This window comes from Cnephaeus nilssonii (genome assembly GCF_951640355.1).
Source record: "Cnephaeus nilssonii genome assembly, chromosome: 11".
In the NCBI taxonomy this organism is placed as follows: Eukaryota; Metazoa; Chordata; class Mammalia; order Chiroptera; family Vespertilionidae; genus Cnephaeus; species Cnephaeus nilssonii.
The window spans coordinates 12,484,752-12,509,116 of record NC_137082.1 but is presented as its reverse complement, the minus strand read 5'-3'; the positions used below and the strand labels follow the sequence as shown (position 1 = coordinate 12,509,116).

The window sequence follows — 24,365 nt, the reverse complement described above, 5'->3', positions numbered from 1 at the left end:
AAATCATAATGCTTTTGATGGAAAAATCAATAAAGGGTATGTAGCTTTTGAAAATAGTACAACCAATATGTAGTAGGTGCTCATCATTGTTGTAAAGCACTAGAGAGAATGCAGTGAACAAAACACAAAGTTCCTACTCATGGAAGGAGAGGCACAGCAAACAAGAAAGCAAATTAATGTGCCTGATAAATTTACTTAGAAAAATAGAGTAAGGGAATGGAGATTGGGTGGGTGCTCTCTTAGAGAGGACGGTCCGGGAAGGCATCTCTGAAAAGAGATAACATTTGAAAAGAGACCTGAATGAAGTGGGCAGTGAGCCATGCAGCTCTCCAGGGACAGAGCTGTCAGGCAGATGGGACAGTAAGTGCAAAACCCTGAGGCAAAAATATAAGCACTGCCATATGTGAATGAACAGTAATATAGGACAGATTTCAAATTTACTTTTTTTAAAAAAATTCTCACCCAAGCATATTTTTCCATTTATTTTTATTTTTTTAAATATGTTTTTATTAGTGTCAGAGAGAGGGAGAGAGAGACAGAAACATCAATGATAGAGAATCATTGATCTGCTGCCTCCTACACCCCCCACTGGGGATCAAGCCTGCAACACACACCTGTGCCCTGACAGGGAATCTCACCATGATCTGGTTCATGGGTCGTCGTTCAACCACTGAGTGACACCAGTTGGGCTCCATTGATTTTTAGAGTGAAAGGGAGGGTGAGAGACAGAGAAAAACTTCAATGTGAAAAAGACACATGAATTGGTTGCCTCCGGGGGGATGGGAATCAGGCCTGAAACTGAGGTACGTGGCCTTGACTGGAATTAAACCTGGCACCCTTCATTCTGAGGGCCGATGCTCTATCCACTGAGCCAAACCAGGTGGGGCTCACTTCTTTCTTGAAAGCTCTTTTGAGTGAACAGAAATTATTTATGACAGCAAGTTGGTCATTTGTTTATTTGACATGTAACTGAGTTCCTGCATTCTGTTGGGGCTGCTAATAGCCGATCCCAGAATAGTCTCTAGTTCAGAAGGGGATTTATGTTTTAGCTGGCTGGCTGACATTGACTCATTCGTTAATTCATACATCAAATGCTCATTCGTTAGTTCATGCATCAAATGCTTACTGAATGTCTACTATGTGCCAGGCAATGTTGAAGGTCCTGTACATATAGAGACAAAAACATACAAAGTCCCTGTCCTAATGAGTTTACAAATAACAGATAATAAGTCAAAGATACTTGAGATGATGATTAATGCTGTTAACAGTATAACCAGGATAAGGTACATAATAGGTGTGGAAGGCCCTTTTGAAGAGTTGATAGCTGACAGTTGAATGATACTCAATATCAAATTAGAAGGAAGAGCGGTATTACAGGCACAGAGAAGTGTCTTGGCTGGTTCAAGGAATAGAAAGAAGGCTTTTGTGGCTGGAACATAGTGTGAGACAAGGTAAGAAGTTAGGAAATGAAGCTGACAGGTGCCAGATTGCATGGGACTCTTGCCATGGTAAAGGAGTTTGGATTTTTAATACGTATAATTAAGAGGGGTCTAAGAGATTTTGATTGAGATGTACAGTGCTACAGGTACAAAATGAAGAAAGTGAAATGCAGATTTGAGTTTATTTAAAAACTCAGTAAAATAGATCTAGTTAACTTCTGTAATCCTCCCAACACACACACACACACACACACACACACACACACACACACACACACAGTTTCTAACATGCTGCCTTGCATAAATCTCAAAAGATAGAATAAATTTGCATGTGGCAAAGAAAGACTATGTGGTTGTTTTTGTTTTTAGCTCATATATATTGATGTAAATGATTTTGCGTGGCAACAGTAAACTTTCAAGATTTCAGAGTCAGCATTTCAACACAGGAAAAAAGAATGGAAAGTGAGTTGATTAAATCACTGCTTTTCAAAATGTGTTCCATAATAAAGTGGCCAAGTAATGCGGGAACTCTGGATTAAACAATGTTAAGCTGAGAACGTTCTGTTGGAGTTCCTGAAATCTTTAAAGTGAATCTCCAAAAAGGGAGGAATATGTGTTGTACTTTCCAAACTTTGGACATAAAAACCAGAAAGGGTGGCCTCTTAATAAATTGTGTGTGCGGTTGAGTGGGATTCTATAATTCATCTCCATAGTGTGGTTTGTCCTGGATGGAAGGAAGTGAACAGACAGGTGGTGGTATCTATTAACTCAGTCAGAATGTTGGCTTCCCTTGTGATAAAAATTTTTTCTAATTAAGGGAAAGGACAATAGTAGTAAGGAAATACAGATAGTTTCAAACAGGTTGTCCTCCTTAGAAGGTGTGGTTTCTGGTTGTGGAGTAGTACTCTGCACAAGCATAGCATTAGCTTATTGCCCATTTCTAGTGCGTCCCCCCCCCCCCCCGCCTTAAATATAGATAGATAGATAGATAGATAGATAGATAGATTTATTTCAGAGAGGAAGGGAGAGGGAGAGAGAGATAGAAACATCAATGATGAGAGAGAATCATTGATTGGCTGCCTCTTGCATGCTCCACATTGGGGAATGAGCCCGCAACCCGGGCATATGCCCTGACCCGAAATAGAATCCTGACCTCCTGGTTTATAGGCTGACGCTCAATCCATGAGCCACACCTTTAAGTCTTACTCAAAATCTCAGAGTCATGGGCTTCTTCCTCTTCCTAATTCCCATCTGGCTGTTCTTTTTAAACCATTGCCAGCCCAGAGGTCCTATATTCCACTTGCATTAAATTTTACCCATTTCTAAAATACATTCCTATTGTACATTACATCATGAAACTAAGTATTGAGAAACCCATATTAACTGATCTCAGCCTCCCAAGTCCACTATTCCCCAAAGGGGCTATGTATTCTTCCTGTGTCTGTTACTTTGCTCATTATTTCCCTCATGAGATGGGTCCTTGTACTTTGCCTTTCCAAGTCTGTAGAACCTTCCAATTCAGTTCAAGCAAGACTCAGAGCCTCTGGGAAATCTTGGACCACTGAATACCCAGCAACTCTCTTAACCTCCTGGCAGTTAAATTGCTATCTATGTGATTCATTTGATACTTCTACTACAGGGAACAAATATGTTTCCGAATTCAGAATTTTTACTGAGGATTATGCAACATCCCAGTGGAACTTTGGGTAGTACCCTGCAATCAAACACAGTATTTTTCTTTTTCTTTTGTTAATATATTTTTATTGATTTCATAGAGAAAGGGAGAGGGAGAGAATCATTGATTGGCTGCCTCTTGCATGCCCCCATGGGAATCAAACCGTGACTTCCTGGTTCATAGATTGAAGCTCAACCACTGAGCCCCATCAGCCTGGCCACATTATTTCTTTAGTGAAAGAAATTTACATACTAAGTGTGAAAAGGAATTATAGGTCTGTAGTAGGTATTTCAGTTGTGTCTTGTCTTCCAGCTACTAAGCTTCTTTGAGCACCTGAATTTGATTGATAATTTTCTGGTAGTAAATATAATACATACAGTTAGTTGTATATTAGAACTATCTAGAAGAATATCAAGAGAATAAAAATTCCCCATATCTATCATGTAGACATTAACACCCTTTACATTTGGAGTGTATTTTTAGTTTTTTCTATACATTTGGCTATATGTAAATTTTAGCACAGTTTGAATAATGTATACTTAACCTCTTTTCCACTTAGCTTTAATACATTTTACAAAAATTATTATGAACTTAATTTTTTCTTTGTCATAGATGCTCCAGATTAATTTGTTGCATGGTTGCCCTGAAAAGGCTACATTTCCCCAGGTTCCCTAGGAACTACTTGTGACTGCCCCAATTTACTGCCAACAGTAAACAGGGTTCCTTTCTCCACATCCTCACCAACATTTGATATTTCTTGTCTTTTTGACAGTAGCCATTTTAACAGGTGATAGGGGATAGCTCCTGGTTTTGATTTGCATTTCCCTGATGATCAGTGATGTTGAGTATCTTTTCATGTACTTTTGTTGGCCATCTGTATGTCTTTGGGAAAATGTTAATGCAGATCCTCTGTCCATTTTAATTAATTAATTAATTTTTAATTTTTTTATTTTTTAAATATATTTTATTGATTTTTTACGGAGAGGAAAAGAGAGGGATAGAGAGTTAGAAACATCAATCAGCTGCCTCCTGCACACTCCCTGCTGGGGATGTGCCCACAACCAAGGTACATGCCCTTGACCAGAATCGAACCTGGGACCCTTCAGTCCGCAGGCCGACGCTCTATCCACTGAGCCAAACCATTTAGGGCTTAATTTATTTTTTAATCTTTATTGTTGAAAGTATTACTTATGTCCCCTTTTTCCTCCCATTGACCCCTTCTAGCCCATCTCTCTCTTCCATCCCCCCCAGGCCTCCACCACCCTATTGTCTCTGTGTGTGGGTTTTGCATATATGCATACAAATTCTTTGGTTGATCTCTTCCCATCCACCCATCACCTTCCCTCTGAAATTCTGCAGTCTGTTCTATACTCTATGTCTCTGGATCTATTTTGTTATCAATTTATTTTGTTCATTAGATTCCATGTATGAGTGAAATCATGTGATACTTGTCTTTCTCTGACTGGCTTATTTCACTTAGCACCGTGGTTGGCAAACTACGGCTCGCTAGCCATATGCGGCTCTTTGGCCCCTTGAGTGTGGCTCTTCCACAAAATACCACGGCCTGAGCGAGTCTGTTTTGAAGAAGTGGCATTAGAAGAAGTTTAAGTTTAAAAAATTTGGCTCTCAAAAGAAATTTCAATAGTTGTACTGTTGATATTTGGCTCTGTTGACTAATGAGTTTGCCAACCACTGACTTAGCATAATACTCTCCAGGTCCCTCCATGCTGTCTCAAAGGGTAAGAGATCCTTCTTTTTTATTCCAGCATGGTATTCCATGGTGTAAATGTACCACAACTTTTTTATCCACTCGTCTACTGATGGGCATTTGAGCTGTTTCTAGATTTTAGCTATTGTAAATTGAGCTGCTATGAACATAGGGATGCATGCATTTTTTTCTGATTGGTGTTTCGGGTTTCTTAGGATATATTCCTAGAAGTGGGATCACTGGGTCAAATGAAGTTTTCCATCCCCCAGGAAACCCCATACTGTTTTCCATAATGGCTGCACCAGTCTGTATTCCCACCAGCAGTGTACTAAGGATCCCTTTTCTCCACATCATGGCCAACACTTGTCATTTGTTGATTTATTGATGGCAGCCATTCTGGCAGGTATGAGGTGATACGCATAGTCATTTTTTTTTTTTTTGATACGCATAGTCATTTTAATTTGCATCTCTCTGATGATCGGTGACGTTGAGCATTTTTTTCATTTGTCTCTTGGCCATCTGTATGTCCACTTTGGAGAAGTGTCTTTTTAGGTCCTGTGCCCATTTTTAATTGGATTATTTGTCTTTTGTTAATTTGTATGAGTTCTTTATATAGTTTGGATATTAACCCTTTATCAGATGTATCATTGCCAAATATGTTCTCCCATATAGTGGGCGCCCTTTTCGTTTTGTTGATGGTTTCTTTTGCTGTGCAGAGGCTTTTTCTTTTGCTGTAGTCCCATTTGTTTATTTTCTCTTTAGTTTCCTTTGCCCTGGGAGATGTATCTGTAAATATATTGGTAGGAGAGATGTCTGAGATTTTGCTGCCTATGGTTTCTTCTAGGATTTTTATGGTTTCATGTCTTACATTTAAGTCTTTTATCCATTTTGAGTTTATTCTTGTGTATGGTGTAAGTTGGTGGTCTAGTTTAATTTTTTTTGCATGTATTTGTCCAATTTTCCCAACACCATTTATTGAAGAGACTCTCTTGATGACTCCATTGTATGTTCTTGCCTCCTTTGTTAAATATTAATTGAGCATAATGGCTTGGGTCGATGTTTGATGACGGTGGCTTTGTAGTATAACTTGATATCTGATATTGTGATCCCTCCAACTTTGTCATTCTTTCTCAAGATTGCTGCAGCTATTCGAGGTCTTTTTTGGTTTCATATAAATTTTTGGAGTATTTGGTCTAGATCTGTGGAATACGTCATTGTTAATTTAATAAGGATTGCATTGAATTTATAGATTCCTTTGGGTAGTATGGACATTTTAATGATTTTAATTCTACCAATCCATGAACACCGTATAATCTTCCACTTGTTTATTTCTTCCTCCATCTCTTTTTTTCAACATCCTGTAGTTTTCTGAGTACAAGTCTTTTTTTACCTTCTTGGTTAAGTTTATTCCTAGGTATCTTAATTTATATGTTGTGATGGTAAATGGGATTATTTACTTATTTAATTATTTTTAAAAATATATATTTTTATTGATTTTATAGAGGGAGAGAGAGAAACATCAGTGATGAGAGAGAATCATTGATTGGCTGCCTCCTGCATGCCCCACACTGGGGATCAAGCCCACAGCCCAGGCATGTGCCCTTGACTGGAATTGAACCCGGAACCTTCTAGTCCACAGGCCGACGCTCTATCCACTGAGCCAAACTGGCTAGGGCGGGATTCTTTATTTAGTTTCTCTTTCAGATAATTCATTATTGGTGTATAAAAATGCCGTTGATTTCTGGTTGTTAATTTTGTATCCTGCTACGTTGCCAAATTCATTTATTAAACCTAGAAGTTTTTTAGTGGAGTCTAGGTTTTTCTATGTACAATATCATGTCATCTGCGAATAACAAGAATTTTACTTCCTCTTTTCCAATTTGGGTGTCTTTTATTTCTTCTTTTAAAAAAAATATTTTATTGATTTTTTACAGTTAGGAAGGGAGAGGGATAGAGAGTTAGAAACATCGATGAGAGAGAAACATGGATCAGCTGCCTCCTGCACACCTCCTTCTGGGGATGTGCCTGCAACCAAGGTACATGCCCTTGACCGGAATCGAACCTGGGACCCTTCAGTCCGCTGGCCGACACTCTATCCACTGAGCCAAACCGGTTAGGGCTCTTTTATTTCTTCTTTTTGTCTGATCGCTGTGACTAGGTCTTCCAGTACTATGTTGAATAAGAGTGGTGAAAGTGGACATCCCTCTCTTGTTCCTGTTCTGAGGGGAAATGGTTTTAGTTATTGCCCACTGAATATGATGTTCGCTGTAGGTTTGTCATATTTGGCCTTTATCATGTTGAGGTGTAATCCCTCTATTCCCACTTTATTGAGAGTTTTTATCAAAAGTGGGTGTTGGATTTTGTCAAATGCTTTTTCTGCATCTATTGATATGATCATGTGATTTTTGTCTTTCAGTTTGTTTATATGATGCATCACATTTGTTGATGTGCAAATATTGTACCAGCCTTGCATTCCTGAAATCAATTCCACTTGTTCATGGTGTATAATCTTTTTAATATATTGCTGGATCTGATTTGCTAATATTTTGTTGAGGATTTTAGAATCTATGTTCATCAGGGTTATTGGCCTGTAGTTCTCTTTCTTTGTAGTGTCTTTATTTGGTTTTGGATTTAGGATAATGCTGGCCCCATAAAAAGAGCTGGGAAGTGTTCCTTCCTCTTGGATTTTTTGGAATAGTTTGAAGAGAATAGGTGTTAATTCTTTGAATGTTTGGTAAAACTCCCCTGTGAAGCTGTCTGGACCGGGGTATTTGTTTGCTGCTAGTTTTTTTTATTACTGCTTCTATTTCATCAAGTGTTATTGGCCTATTCAGGTTTTTTATTCTTCCTAATATTTAGAAGATTGCAATTTTCTAGGAATTTGTCCATTTCATCCACATTGTCCATCTTTTTGGCATGTAGTTGCTCATAGTACTTTCTTACAATCCTTTGTATTTCTGTGGTGTCAGTTATTTCACCACTTTCATTTCTGATTTTAATTATTTGGGTCATCTTTCTTTGTTTCTTAATGAGACTGGCTAAAGATTCATCAATCTTGTTTATCTTTTTAAAGAACCAGGTCTTGGTTTCATCAATCTTTTGTATTGTGTTTTTGTTTGTTTGTTTTGTGTGTTTTTTTAGTCTCTTGTCATTTATTTCTGCTCTGATCTTTACTAATTCCTTCCTTGTACTTACACTGGGCTTTTCTTGTTCTTCTTTTTCTAAATTTTTAAGCTGTAGGATTAGATAGCTTATTATTTATCTTTTTTTTTTTTTTTTTGAGGTAAGCCCGTAATGCTGTGATCCTTCCTTCTTGGGACTGCCTTTGCTGTGTCCCAGAGATTTAACATCCATGTGTTTGAATGTTTTTGAGTGTTTTTACTGTAGTTGATTTCTAATTTCATTCCATTGTGATTTGAGAAGATGTGTGATATGATTTCAATCTTCTTGAACTTGTAGAGACTTGTTTTGTATGCTAACATGTGGTGTTATCTTTGTGAATGACCCATGTGCACTTGAGAAGACTGTAAATTCTGCACTTTGGTGTGAAATGTTCTATAAATGTCAATTAAATCCATCTGATCCAATGTGTCATTTGGAGTTACTGTTTCCTTGTTAATTTTTTGTTTGGAAGATCTATCCAGTGAAGTCAGCGGGATGGTAAAGTCCCTAGTAGGTATGACTGTATTGCTGTCTATCTCTCCTTTAGAGTCCTCCAGAAGTTTTGCTATGTATACTAGAGGCCCGGTTCATGAAATTATTGCATGGGTGGGGTCCCTAGGCCTGGCTGGCAATCAGGGCCTATTGGGGCCAGGGCCTGCCAGCTGCCGGACAGGGCCTGCCAGATGGGAGGAAGGGCCGGGGGAGGTTTGCCGGCCCATGGGGAGGGACCAGGGGAGGTTGGCTGACTGTGGGAGGTTGGCTGTGGGAGTGCACTGACCACCAGGGGGCAGCTCCTGCGTTGAGCGTCTGCCTCCTTGTGGTCATTTCACGTCATAGCGACTGGTCCACCAGTCGTTCGGTCATAACGGTCACTTGGGCTTTTACATATACAGATGTGTATACACACACACCCACACACACACACACACACACACATATACCTATATGTATATTTAATCCTCACCAGAGGATATTTTTCCATTGATTTTTAGAGAGTGAAAGTGAGAGGAAAAGACAGAGAGGCAATATCAATGTGAGAGGAACACATCAATTGGTTGCCTCCTGCAGGAGCCCCAACCAGGGTCTGGGTCGGGGAGGAGCCTGCAACCAAGGTATGTGTCCTTGACTAGAATCAAACCCGGGACTCTTCAGTCTGCAGGCCAGTGCTCTATCCACTGAGCCAAACCAGCAAGGGCAGAAGTTTTTAATATATTTAGGTGCTCCTATATTGGGTGCATATATGTTTACTGCTTTAATTTTTAATTTTTTATGACAGGACTTTAAAAACATTCTTTGTGAGTCTTTTTACCCTTTGCTCTGTTTCATAAATTAGATTAACTTTATGGTGACTTTAATCAAGCCTTCAATTTTGCTTTTCTGTGCCTATCTTTTTAAAATTATGACATGTTATTTCTTCTCCTTTACTGTATATCAAAATTATCTCACCATTGTTTCAGAAAAGCCCTTCTTATCTTAGGTCAGAGTCAGATTTATAGTCCATGCTCAAACATAACTAGAATGACTTTCAGAGAGAAGACTGATAACATGAAATTTTTTTTTATGCAAATTACTGTGTTCACCTGTGACCAGTTACCCAAGCTTCATTTCTTGTTTTAGATTTTATTGCAATGGAGCTCAGTGATGCAAATTTGCAAACGCTAACAGAATATTTAAAGAAAACTCTTGATCCTGATCCCGCCATCAGACGTCCAGGTAAAGAGAATAAATATTGTTTGTGGTTGATTTATTCTTAAAGGACAGGTGAGGGAAAACTTTATGCCAACTGCTGTTTGTAAATATAGATTTAAAAAAAAAGATTTACACTTGGATTCTCAGACAGTTTATTTTTCATTCTGTAGCCATAAAGTGTATGGTTGGCTGTCTTCAAATGTTATAGCATAGGGTGGTGCGGGTTTTTCTGGGTTTTGTTTTTTGAGTAAAATAGCTTTTATTTGGCCTCCTCTGGAATATAAAGTACTAATATGTTTAGAATGCTTTGTCCCTTCACTTTTCTGAAATTCCCTACACCTGTCAGTTTTAGAAAGATAATAATTAGGGCATAGAGATGAGTGTTAACTGCCTAAAAAGTGATTAAGTGAATGAAACCAGGCACTCAGACACTCCATGCTTAATCTTCATGCTGGGATTCATTTAATTATTACATTTTAAGACCTATCAGTTTCCATGAGAAACTTAGTATAAACTTAGACTTGTAACTCAGGTGCCCACAGGAATCAGATGTGAAGGTAAATGAGGGAACAGGCCAAGTGGGGACTGGTAATCTCCTGTGACTATATGCTTTGGTTAAGGGGCAATTATTATTTGGAACCAGCTGTCTTAGGGGGATTCAAACTAGTTTTGCAAAATCATATTTCCAGATTTACTTGAAAAATAAGGGTATTTATATGAAATGTCCTTACTTTTAAATGATAGCAACTAATAACTTCGAACAATTTTGAAATTCATACAAATCAAACTAATTTTGAGGGCCATATGTGTCCTGTAACTAGTCAGTTGAGGATCCTTGATGTAAGCCATATTAACCAGAAATGCTCTTAATCTTCTTTAGAATTTACTAGTGTGCGTGCTCATGAAGAGGATTTTGGAAGGGCCCCATGAAGACACAAATGAATGCATGTGTGTGTGTCATACTGATGTTACATATAAAACATAGAATTGTAAACATGTTAATGCATTCATCCTAGCCTTTGTGATTTCTGAGAGGAAAAATTTGTGAACTTCCCATTAGTGCTTAAAGAAGTAATGTATTCTTGGATAAAGGGAAATTAATGGCTCTAATCTTCTTAGATTTTCCCAGAAAGCCTCTGCCAACATTATCTATTGAAGTTATTTTTAATAATTGTGTCTTTTAAGGTGAAGGTGGCATTTTTTTTTTATGAATCCAGGACAGAGTGTAGGAATAAACTGGTTTCTGGGAAGAGTTATGGACATATTTCTCAGGGATTGGTAGTAGACTGACTCAACATCTTTATAAAATGATATGGAGGTGGCAATGTATAGTGGATTCCAGCTTACAAATACCACTCTTCTCATGGGTTATTGAGATGTGACAGTGGTATTGATAAACTGGAAGACATTTTGAAGCTCATTGAGTGTGTGGAAACATGTCAGTGTGAATATTCTGAGCGCAAGTTGAGTAAAATGAACACAGAAAGGAATAGACTTAAACTCATGAGAAAATTGCTTCCAGGATATTAATTATAATTTAAGAAAGAGACCTGGCAGCCTATATTGGCTTTCCCCCAAATCATGGATATAGTGTGTTGCCCTGTACAAAATGCTGACACTAAGGAAACGGTGAGAGCCTGATAGACTCGTAGGAAACTGTCTGCTACTTAAAAACATGTTCCAGTTCATTTCTCATCTTTCAAGAAAGACATAGTGACAGAAAGCAGGAAAGGTTTGAGGATGGAAGTTAAACTCTTGGGACTCAATTCAGAGAGAAGAAAAGTGTTAAATCATATTATTTTTTAAAATATATATTTTTTATTGAGTTCAGAGAGGAATATTAAATCTCCTAGGTTTACTGGTTACACAGTGAAGGTGTGTAGCACTTCTAATTTTCCTATCTTAAGCCTCACTCATTCCAAGGATCCAGTACCTATTGAAAAGGTCTGCTGTAAGCACCTTTTATTTTCTACCATAATATGATTTAGCCCAGCCAGTGTTGCTCAGTGGTTGAGCGTCGACCTATGGACCCAGGAGGTCGTAGTTTGAATCCTCGTCAGGGCACATGCCCAGGTTATGTGCTCAATCCCCAGTGGGGTCATTCAGGAGGCAGCTGATCAATGATTGTCTCTCATCATTGATGTTTCTATCTCTCTCTCCCTCTCCCTTCTTCTCTGAAATCAGTAAAAAAATATTTTTTAAAAAATAGATAGATAGATAGATAGATAGATAGATAGATAGAGGCATCTTTAGTCAGAGTTGTCAGGATCATTGATCGGTTGCCGCTTGCACCACCCCATTGGGGATCAAGCCCATAACCTGGGCATGTGCCCTGACTGGGAATTAAACTGTGACTTCATGGTCCATAGGTTAAGGCAACACCGGCCAGGCTAAATCATATTGTAGGAAATAATAGGTGCTAATAGCAGCTTTTTTCAATGGGTATTAAATCCTTGGAATGGGTGAGGCTTAAGATAGGAAAAATTAGAAGTGCTATACACCTTCACTGTGTAATCAGTAAACTTAGGGTATTTAATATTTCTAAGTGTGATATCAGTGTGAATATGTGTTAAAATCTTAGTATAAATTTATTGCTGGTATTAGAAATGTGTATATCTAGAAGAAAACTGAAGTCTAGTGTGGTCGAATAAGGACAAGACGAAAACTTTTTCAGTGATGAAATATTCTAGCTATGTGATCTTTGACAAGTTACTTAACCTCAGTGGCCTTGTCTTTAAAATGAGGATAAAATTACCTACCTCTCTGGGTAATAGTGACAACTTAATGAAATAATATATGTGAGTAAAGCTCCAGACTCATATAGTTAATAATAACATATTAGCCAGAATTAACTCATTTAATCTTGATCACAGTAATACTGTAAAAAGAAATAATACTACCATTACTAATAGTACTAATAATAGCCCTTCTGGAACAAGACAGGGTGTGTATCTTTTGCCCTAAAGTCACTTAAACTCTCTAAGAAGCAGGTCTCCTTCAGATGGGGTGGTTTTCTGATGAGGCCACATTATAGGTTTGTGAGAATCAGGTGAGTCAAATGATTTGAAAACTGAAGTATTATGTAAGTTTAATATAACATCATATATAGTCCTTTTAATAGATAAGGAAAGTGAGGCTCAGTAGACCCTTGATAGGTTTCCAAAGGGAAAAGATCTTTTCCATTTTATGATGCTTAAAGCAGATATACATAGTTCCACATATACATAATGTAGAAAGATTTGATTATAATAACAAATCTAACATGGAAATTCTTTTATAGCTGAGAAGTTTCTTGAATCTGTGGAAGGAAATCAGAATTACCCACTGTTGCTTTTAACATTACTGGAGAAGTCCCAGGATAATGTTATCAAAGTGTGTGCCTCAGTAACATTCAAGAACTATATTAAAAGAAACTGGAGAATTGTAAGTATTTTGTGAATACATAGTTCAATACCTTGTATGTTTATAAGATTTATATATGCAGTGCTCCTGAAAGATTTGGACACACATTAAAGATAAAATTAAACAGCACCCTCCTCAGCAAAATACTAACAAATCAAATGCAAAGAGTATAAAAATACACACCATGATCAAATGGGATTTATCCCAGGTAGTAAGGCTTGTTCAACATTCAAAAATTAACGTCTTGACTTGGGGTGGTGAACACACAATACAGTATACAAATGAGGTATTATAGAACTGTATACCTAAAACCTATATAATTGTACTAACCAATGTCACCCCAGTAAATTTAATTAAAAAGTTAAAAATTGATTAATTAATATAATTCATTACATCAGTAGACTAAAAAAAGAAGAAGAATCAGCTCTGGCCAGGTAACTTTTTAAAAACATTAATTGGAAGTCTTTGCTAATGCAGTAAGAAAAGGAAATAAAAAGGAGCAAAGGAGGACATAAAACTGTCTTTGTTCATAGATGGGCATGATTGCCTGTGTAGAAAACCTGAAAGAAAGATACTTTTCCAAAGTTCCTGTTTCATTTGAATTCATATAGATTACTTCAACTTTATAACTCAGGTTGCTAGAAGATTATGAAACTAGGTTTTAACCTCCGTTTAATTCTAGCTCATTGTCTTCTGAAGAGACATATGGGAAAACAGTCTAAGTGAATAACTGAAGCAGTTTGTATTGTGGACTGGTAAAAATTATATAAAGCTGAAAATTTTATATATATGAAAATTTGTAAAATGCAAAATAACGAGAACCAAGATGGGGGCATAGGTAAACACCTATACTTGCTGCCTCTCACAACCACATCAAAACTACAAGTAAAAGACAAAACAGCTATCATCCAGAACCACAGGAAAACTGGCTGAGTGGAAGTTCTACAACTAGGAGGGAAGAAAAAAGCACGTTAAGACTGGGAGGAGGTGCGGAGGTGTGGAGGTACTGAGGCGCGCGAAACGGGCTTGCAACTGGGTGCGCTGTTATTTTCAATTGGGAGGGAGACACAAGCTCCCGATTGCTCTGAACTCTAGTTCCGGGCAAGACTCTGGGGACTGCGACTCATACGGAGAAACTGGACTGTCTGGCACCGGGCCGGAATGCGAGGGCGGCTTTCTCTCAGAGGTGCTCGCAATGATCATTGTTCCTGCATGGGGGCGCGGAATGCAGAGACCGCTGACTGGCAGCCATTGCTGTTTGCTCCGCGCTGGTGATTCCCTGAGACCCTGCCCCACCCAATTTACAACCCCACCCAAGCTGTGCACAGCAGCTTTTGCATATGAATGGCCTAGCCTTTTGCAGCCTAACCTAACAAACTGCAGCTGGGTCAGAGAGCTCAGAAGCTTCCAAAAGAAGACCCAAGGCTCTTGGTGGCAGTAGCCTGCCTTGCTTCACAGCTGGGCACTTCCAAATCCCAAACAAAGAGGAGAAATCTGCAGATCTCACTGTAGCTCCTGCTGCGTGGCCTCAGGCAGTGGCTGACTTTGCACCTCCTTGGAGATCCAAGAGCCAGTGTACCCCGTGGTCAATGTGAGACCATCCAGATTACAACTCTTCACATCCATAAGTGACACACTCAAGGGACAGACTCAGTGAGCACCAAAGCCCCACTGAAGCAAGTCCTGCCCCATAAGGGTATTTCCAGCACTGCAGTTCTTCCATTGTAGACACTGCTGGTCCTCACAGCCAATTGGCATGGAGGTCAATTCCTCCCAGTGATACCAACAGCAATCAAGGCTTAACCCTTTGCACTCGCTTGCTTTTTTCTTCTACTCGGGATTTAATGCTAACCGTGTCGAGTCACATTCGACATCCGAGTGCAAAAGGTTAACTACAACAAGACTGTGCACACAGCCCACAAAGGGGTGCACCAAGAGTGTCCACCTCAGGTGATTGGGGAGGCTGAGACACTGGCCCTATAAGACACCTAGCACACAAGGCCACTCTATCAACACAGGGAAGCAGCCAAAATGCGGAGACAAAAAAACATGTCACAAATGAAAGAAATGGAGGAAAGCAAACTACTGATATAGAGTTCAAAACCACAGTTATAAGGTTACTCAAGAATCTTCTAGAAACCTTCGAAGAACTTAGTGAGACCTTCAAGGATCTTCGTGACAATGCCAAAAAAATGGAAAAGGACCAGTCAGAAATTAAGCATACACTGATTGAAATAAAGAATAATATAGAGAAATTCAACAGTAGACTAGAGGATCCCAAGAATCAAGTCAAAGATTTGAAATATGAGGAAGCAAAAAACACCCAACCGGAAGAGCAAAAAGAAAAAAGAATCCAAAAATATGAAGATAGTGTAAGGAACCTCTGGGACAACTTGAAACGTACCAACATCCAAATTATGGGGGTGCCAAAAGAAGGGAGAGAGCAAGATATTGAAAACCTATTTGAAGAAATAATGACAGAAAACTTCCACAACCTGGTGAAAGAAATAGACTTACAAGTCCAGGAAGAGCAGAGAACCCCAAACAAGAGGATTCCAAAGAGGACCACACCAAGACACATCATAATTAAAATGCCAAGGGCAAAAGACAAAGAGAGAATCTTAAAAGCAGCAAGAGAAAAACAGTTAGTTACCTACAAGGGCGTACCCATACGACTGTCAGCTGATTTCTCAACAGAAACTATGCAGGCTCGCCCTGACCGTGTTGGCTCAGTGGATAGAGCGTCGGCCTGCGGACTGAAGGGTCCCGGGTTCGATTCCGGTCAAGGGCATGTACCTTGGTTGCGGGCACATCCCCAGTGGGGGGTGTGCGGGAGGCAGCTGATCGATGTTTCTTTCTCATTGATGTTTCTAACTCGCTATCCCTCTTCCTTCCTCTCTGTAAAAAAATCAATAAAATATATTAAAAAAAAAAAAAAGAAACTATGCAGGCCAGAAGGGAGTGGCAAGAAATATTCAAAGTGATGAACAGCAAGAACCTACAACCAAGATTACTCTACCCAGCAAAGCTTTCATTTAGAATTGAAGGTCAGATAAAGAGCTTCACAGATAAGAAAAAGCTAAAGGAGTTCATCACCACCAAACCAGGATTATATGAAATGCTGAAAGGTATTTTTTAAGAAGAGGAAGAAGAAGAAAAAGGTAAAGATAAAAATTATGAACAACAAAGTGACAACAAATACATAGCTATCAACAAGTGAATCTAAAAATCAAGTCAATAAAAAACCTGATGAACAGAATAAACTGGTGAATATAATAGAATCAGGGGCATAGAAAGGGAGTGGACTGACAGTTTTCGGGGGGGAAGGGGGTGTGGGGGGTGCGGGAAGAGATTGGACAAAAATCTTACACCTATGGACGAGGACAGTGGCGGAGGGTAAGGGCATGGGGAGGGGTGGGAACTGGGTTGAGGGAAGCTATGGGGGGAAAAAAAGAGGAACATCTGTAACAATCTGAACAATAAAGATTTATTTTTTTTAAATGCAAAATAACTTATTTTGAAGTTTTTGATAAGGGATTGTGCCCTATGTTGTGATATTAAAATATTTACTAATTTTAAGGTGACTTATTGTGTTGCAGTTTAATGACTAATATAAATTTGTTATAAATTAAGAAACAGATATTAGGGGTGATTTTTGCCCACCAGGCAATATTTGGTAAAATGTTGTTGGTTGTCACAGCTTGGGGTGGGGAGAGTGGGTGTTATTGGCATCTAGTGGGTAGAGATGTATGTAATCATCCTACAATATACAAGAAAGATTTCTACCACAAATATTTATCTGACCCAAGATAAATAGTCATTGATTCCAGGGTTGAGGAAACATGGCATAGGATAAAAAAAAAAAAAGAATTGTTTCAATGGTGATAGCAGTAATGATAATTATTTAGAAATTATTACCATTGTCATAAATGGTCAGCTTTTCTAAAAAGTCAACTTTAAATCTTCTTAAATATTTATTTAGAATCTTTTTTCTTCATTCCATAAAAGAATTTAAAAGTAGTAAATACTAGTTTAAGCTTGTATCTTTAATAAGCACATGTGAGAAAAATGACCTGGTGATTCTTAAAATGTTTAAAAATCCCTCTCTTTACCTCTATCTTGATTTGTAAACTACTGAGACTTGCAGACTTTTTGAATGATGTACTCCTGGATGCATTCAAACTCATAATGGTCAAGAGGTTTTCATTGAGAAAGACCTTTGACTTAAAGTGAGAGTCAAAATTGAAGCTTTTGAAGATAAATATGTACTAAGCCACCTATATAAAGATTTTAATCACATGTTGTGATTAGTTTATAAAACTGGGAGTCTTAATTGGCATCAGGGAATCAGAAGCTCATTAATTTGTATGTAAAATGTTTGCATTTGGGATGGAATATACATTTTTCTAATCAAAGGATTCGTGCTTTCATGAAAGTAAAGGAATCTGACTCATTCATGTAGAGGGAAGAGGGAAGGCCCTACCTTTCTCTATGCTTTTCTTAGAAAACCAGGAAATAAGAAATGGTTCTATTTTATCTACAAATCCATCTATCTGGTCACGGACATGGATTTTATGTTACTTGCTCATCGATACTTTGTTTTTAGGTTGAAGATGAACCAAATAAAATTTGTGAAACTGACCGAGTAGCCATTAAAGCCAACATAGTTCACTTGATGCTTAGCAGCCCGGAGCAAATTCAGAAGCAGGTAATGTAAGGCCCTGTTGTTTTTAGGTAGACTTGTTTGTAGAGCTTTTGTCTAATTAATCTTTTCCCTCCTCTTCTCAGTTAAGTGATGCCATTAGCATAATTGGTAGAGAAGATTTCCCTCAGAAATGGCCCGACTTGTTGACAGAAATGGTGAATCGCTTTCAGAGTGGCGATTTTCATGTTATTAATGGAGTCCTTCGTACAGCACATTCTTTATTTAAAAGGTATTGACATAAAAACTCACACATTTAAAATACTTTTTTTTTCATATGTTTTTGCTTGAGTAAGCAGTTCATATTTATGTCACTATTGTCATTCCTTTGAATATAATAATTCTGGAATAAGAGCATAAGCCTCTCAATTCACTAGAATGTTTCTTCTTAGGTAGGATGTTTATTTCATACTAGAGGCCTGGTGCACGAAATTCGTGCAGTGTTGGGAGGGGTGTCCTTCAGCCCAGCCTGCACCCTCTCCAATCTTGGGACCCCTTGGGGGATGTCAGACAGGGATTGGGCCTAAACCGGCAGTCGGACATCCCTCTCACAATCCGAGACTGCTGGCTCCCAACTGCTTGCCTGCCTGCCAGCCTGATCACCCCCTAACTGCTCCCCTGCCGGCCTTATTGCTCCCAACTGCCTTCCCCTGCAGGCCTGGTCCCCCCCTGTTGCCCTCCCCTGCTGGCCTGGTTGCCCCTAACTGCCCTCCCCTGCTGGCCTGATCACCCACAACTACCCTCCCTTGCCGGCCATCTTGTGACAGCCATCTTTGACCACATGGGGGTGGCCATCTTGTGCGATGGTGTGAGGGTCAATTTGCATATCATTTCTTTATTATATAGGACTGTCCTATCTGTAAAATACTTTGTCTCCTTAAACTGTGCTTGATTCCTTTAAAAAGAAAGAATTTCAGAAAATTAGATTTTTCTCTATTCTTAAGGAACCAGTCAGTAAGCAAAAACTTGTAAGTTGCCTATTTCATCTTAATTTTCTAGATACCGCCATGAATTTAAGTCAAACGAGTTATGGACTGAAATTAAACTTGTTCTGGATGCCTTTGCTTTGCCTTTGACTAATCTATTTAAGGTATGGAATAATATAATTACTTAATATTTATTGCTTAAATATTTAATCCCAGCCTAGTGCAAAGCTCATTTCATAAAGGCTTACAATACACTAACACTATGTTCCTAAATTCCTTTCCAAGGCCACCATTGAACTCTGTAGTACCCATGCAAATGATGCCTCTGCCCTGAGAATTCTTTTTTCTTCCCTGATATTGATCTCAAAACTGTTCTACAGTTTAAATTTTCAGGTAAGTTTTCTTTTATTTCTTGTTTTTGATTCTTATTCTTTGTTGGAAAAAATATACAACTTTCCATTTGATGAAGACCTCTTTGCCAGTATTGATTTTTCTGAAAGTAAAGAAATTAGTTTTTTTACTCCCTCCATTCTTTGTCTACAAATAGTCATTGTTATGGAGAACCATCCTCTACTTTAGTGGTGGGGAATGTCCAGCCCACATGCCATATAAGGCCCGAGGAATCATCTGGTCTGGCCCGCCCAAGGCATTAGAGGCTAGTTAATTAAATGTTTGACCAAATATAGCAGCCTAGTTTAAGTTGATAATTTTGTATGGCCCGCGAATGATGTTAGGAATATTCAAAAGGCCCTTGGCAGAAAAAAGGTTCCCCACTCCTTCTCTACTCTTTTATTGAAGACTATGAGATCACATTCTCAGGCCTTCCTCTTGTTCATTTAAGTGGGTCTTAGCACTGGGGGAGCCATGTTTTGTTTAGAGATCTGTGGCTAGCTTATACAAAAAGGCTCTCATTGGAAACATCTGGGGGAGACATGGCAAAGAACCAGTGTTTAGAAGGTATAAGAAGCAGTGTTATTTCAGAGGAAACACAGCCACAATTTTATAGTAGAAAATGCCCAATCACCCTGTTGCTACTGAGATAGTGGCCTCCAGTCATTCTTTCTGTTCTTGACTCATTTCTTTAAGATTCAGGGCTCCAGGAACCAAAAGGGGATCTTAATGGTACAGATTACTATACTGAGAAAGGCTAGAGGAAGGATCTGGCCTTTTCATTGATCCTAGCCAGGGCTAAGGACACGGACTTAATCCTTACAGGATGACTCACAGTGGTAGGGAAAGCATTCCACCAAAGGATTGGATAGAGTAGGAGTTGAACAGCTCAGAATGCCATAATCACATCAGTGGTCAGCTAGATAGCAGTTTGAGAAAGTTAATTAAAGGATGCCACTGTTTTTGCTTATACCTTTTGTCTTTTTTTTCCCCCTCGCACCTACCTCACATATCTTTTTTTGAATTCTGCTTCCTGGAAGTCAGGTAGAATAAGATTCTTATTAGGCATAGTCAGGGACACCAAAGGCATAATGTTACCCTTGGGGAATTTATCAACCTCATTAAGAATGCAGTACTGTTACATAGGAAACCATTAATTGCATAAGACAGTAAGTCTGAATTGGTGGTCATCTTACACTAAATGCAATAGTTCAGAAAGGAAAAGGGATATATTGGTAAGCACTGAGTTTAATAAGGAAAGGCTTAATTCATACAGTCTTAGCTGGACCTGGAAGGAATAAGTTGATTTAAATTAAATTGGGGCAGGAAACCAAGACAGCATTATTTGTGGTTGAAAGTGTGTATAAACAGAGACAGAAATCAGAATGGTTTATTCAGCTGCCAGATCTAATTAGAACAGAATTCTTGTCAAAATAGATAATGGTTGGCTTAGGCTAAGAAGTGTGGACTTGGAGTCTGTAGGCATGTGGAAAACATTTGGAGTGTGTGCAGGGGGAACTTGAGTAGATAACATACTTATTATTTTTAAAATATGTTTTTATTGATTTTTTTTTTTAGAGCGAGAGGGGGAGAGATAGAAACGTTGATCAGCTGCCACCCTGACATATGCCTAGACTGGGAATTGAACCAGTGACCTCTTAGTGCATGGAATAACGCTTAATTCACTGAGCCACACTGGCCAGGCAATATGCTACTTATTTTAATTAAAAGTCTCAAGTCTGCATTTATTCTTTAGGATCTCCCTGAATTTTTTGAAGATAATATGGAAACTTGGATGAACAATTTTCATACTCTCTTGACATTAGATAATAAACTTCTACAAACTGATGTAAGTATTGTTTAAAATATTTCCCAAGTAGCTTTTTGTTAAAATTAAGAATTATTTGGAATATAATCATACTAGAAGCCCGGTGCACGAAATTCGTGCACGGCAGGGGGTTGTCCCTCAGCCCAGCCTGTACCCTCTCCAATCTGGGACTGCTGGAGGGATGTCTGACTGCCCACCAGGATCGGGCCTAAATGGGCAGTCGGACATCCCTCTCACAATCCAGGACTGCTGGCTCCAACTGCTTGCCTGCCTGCCTTCCTGATTGCCCCTAACCGCTTCTGCCTGCCAGCCTGATCACCCCCTAACCACTCTGCTGCCAGCCTGGTTGATGCTTAACTGCTCCCCTGCCAGCCTGTTTGCCCCCAACTTCCCTCCTCTGCCAGCCTGGTCACCCCTAACTGCCCTCTCCTGCAGGGTTGATCACCTCCAACTGCTCTCCATTGCAAGCCTGGTCCCTCTCAACTGCCTTCCCTTGCAGGCCTGGTCCCTCTCAACTGCCCTCCCTTGCAGGCCGGGTGCCTCCCAACTGCCCTCTCCTGCTGGCCATCTTGTGGTGGCCATCTTGTGTCCACATGAGGGCAGCTATATTGTGTGTTGCAGTGATGATCAATCTGTATATTACTCTTTTATGAGATAGGATAGAGGCCTGGTGCACAGGTGGGGGCCAGCTGGTTTGCCCTGAAGGGGGTCACAGATAAGGGTGGGGGTTCCCTTGGGGTGTGGGGTGGCCTGAGCGAGGGGCCTGTGGTGGTTTGCAGGCCGGCCACGCCCCCTGGCAACCCAAGGGGAGGCCCTGGTATTTGGAATTTATTTTCCTTCTACAATTGAAACTTTGTAGCCTGGAGCGGAGCCAAGCCTGGGCCTCTGGCAGCCATTTCTGTGGCAGTTAATTCACCTTCTACAATTGAAACTTTGTAGCCTTAAGCGGGTGAGCCCGGCCAGGGTGTGCGGAAAGCTTTGCTTCCCCTGTTGCCGCCGGCAACCGTGGCCTGCTCTCTCAAGCTCCATTCTGCCGCCATTTGTTTGAATTTGTTTACCTTCTATAATTGAAACTTTGTAGCTTGAGTGGAGGCTTAGGCCTGCAACAGCTATGGAAAGCTTGGCTTGCTCTGTTACCTGGGAAACCTTGCTCTCTGTGGCTGTAGCCATCTTGGATTGGGGTTAATTTGCATACTCGCCCTGATTGGCTGGTGGGCATGGCTTATGTAGCGGAGTGATGGTTAATTTGCATATTACCATTTTATTAGAGAGGATATATCAATTGAGTACCCTCTGAGAAGCTTGGAGGGTAGTTAGACTTCAGAAAATGAAATAAAGTTATTTGAGAACATTTGGCATTCTAGTTCCTTAAAAATTATTTACTCTTGCATTGTTAATAGCTAGAATTCCAAGAACGCAAATAATTTAATTATGTGGGATGTTTCATATTTGGTTACGTGTAGTGTACAGAATCAATTACTCTTATTGTGGACCTGGCTTAGGTCACCATGTATAGATTAGGCTATTTTATTACATTGAAATAAGGCCTTAGAGTATTCACAGTGTGAACATTTATGAAATAGAAAATTATTTGTCACTGAAGGTATTAAGAAAACATAAAAGTTAGACCTCTGTAATAATATTCTCTTTTAAAAAGTCAAACAGTGTAGGAAATAGGGTACATGAAGAAAGTGTGTAATGTATAAGTTTCCAATCTGGGCTCTGTAATACGTGCTTTTCAGTGCATAGCATTTATTCTGTTACTCATTTGCTTCTTTACTAATGTATTTATGATCTCCCCCTTTCCCAAGAAACAACAAAAGCATAAAAAAGCAAAATTTTAAAATACTTCACCAAATAAAAGAAAAATTGGAATTAGTAATTCAAGTCAATTTTTGAGAGTGGGCTGCAGAGGGAGAGTCATTACTATGAGTTTACAGCAAATTTTGTCTAAGGTTCATAATAAAAAAAGGCCAAGAGGCATCATGACCAAAACGACCAAACGACCGGTCACCATGAGGGGAACCCCCCTTCCCCACCCTCCCGCCTGGATTGGGGCATGGCCGGCCTTCCAACCGCCGGCGGCCCCTAGCTCAGGTTGACCCAGCACCCCAGAGGGGACCTCTGCCACAATCGGGGGAATGGCTGGCCTTCAAACTGGACCCTAACAGGAGGGAGGAGGGAGCCCCATTCCTTGCAGAATCGCCCGTTGGTCAGCTTGCTGTCGGCCTGCCAGCCAGGAATCCCACTCACCTGCACCCCGGACCCATTATAAAGGCCAAACTTCTCATTATTGATGAATGCACCATGGTATCCAGTCATGCTATAAACGCCATAGACAGATTACTAAGAGAAATTAAGAATTTGAATGTTGCATTTGGTGGGAAAGTTCTCCTTCTCAGAGGGGATTTTCTACTGTCTCAGTGTTGTGCCGCATGCTATGTGATCAGCCATAATACAGATGAGTTTAAAGTACTGTAATGTTTGGAGATGTTTCAGAAAGTTGTCTCTTAAAACAAATATGAAATCAGAGGATTCTGCATACAGTGAATGGTTAGTAAAACTTGGAGATGGCAAACTTGATAGCAGTTTTCATTTAGGAATGGATATTATTGAAATCCCCTGTTAAATTATTTGTAATGGATCTATTATTAAAGCTACCTTTGGAAATACTATATCTATATATAATATTAAAAATATATCTAGCCCTAACTGGTTTGGCTCAGTGGATAGAGCATCGGCCTGCGGACTGAAGGGTCCCAGGTTCGATTTCAGTCAAGGGCATGTACCTTGGTTGCGGGCACATCCCCAGTAGGGGGTGTGCAGGAGGCAGCCAATTGATGTTTCTAACTATCCCTCTCCCTTCCTCTCTGTAAAAAAATCAATTAAATATATTTTAAAAAATATATACCTAAACGTGCGATTCTTTGTCCAAAAAGTGAGCACATTCAAAAATTAAATGAAGAAATTTTGGATATACTCGATGGAGATTTTCACACATATTTGAGTGATGATTCCATTGATTCAAAAGATGATGCTGAAAAGGAAAATTTTCCCATCGAATTTCTTAATAGTATTACTCCTTTGTGAATGCCATGTCATAAATTAAAATTGAAAGTGGGTACAATCATCATGCTATGGAGAAATCTTAACCCTTTGCACTCGCTTGCTTTTTTCTTGATTCCTGCTACCGGTGCTAACCGTGTCGAGTCACACTCGACATCCGAGTGCAAAAGGTTAATAGTAAATGGGGTCTTTGTAATGGTACTAGATTTATTATCAAAAGATTGTGACCTAACATAATTGAAGCTGAAGTATTAACAGGATCTGCAGAAGGAGAGGTGGTTCTGATTCCAAGAATTGATTTGTCCACATCTGACATTGGCCTTCCATTTAAATTAATTCAAAGACAGTTTCCCGTGATGCCAGCATTTGCGATGACTA

The 24,365-nt window shown here is 39.4% G+C and overlaps 1 protein-coding gene across 1 annotated transcript in view; it reads left to right on the top strand.

Annotated features, from left to right (window-relative positions):
- Positions 1–24,365, top strand: part of CSE1L (chromosome segregation 1 like) — a 52,447-nt gene that overhangs the window by 3,396 nt on the left and 24,686 nt on the right. The window contains exons 2-8 of the mRNA XM_079784875.1: positions 9,602–9,697; positions 12,954–13,096; positions 17,682–17,783; positions 17,864–18,009; positions 18,777–18,867; positions 18,989–19,096; positions 20,850–20,942. Coding sequence (XP_079641001.1) covers positions 9,613–9,697; positions 12,954–13,096; positions 17,682–17,783; positions 17,864–18,009; positions 18,777–18,867; positions 18,989–19,096; positions 20,850–20,942 — 768 coding nt within the window. The 5' untranslated portion in view covers positions 9,602–9,612. The remainder of the gene's footprint in view (positions 1–9,601; positions 9,698–12,953; positions 13,097–17,681; positions 17,784–17,863; positions 18,010–18,776; positions 18,868–18,988; positions 19,097–20,849; positions 20,943–24,365) is intronic.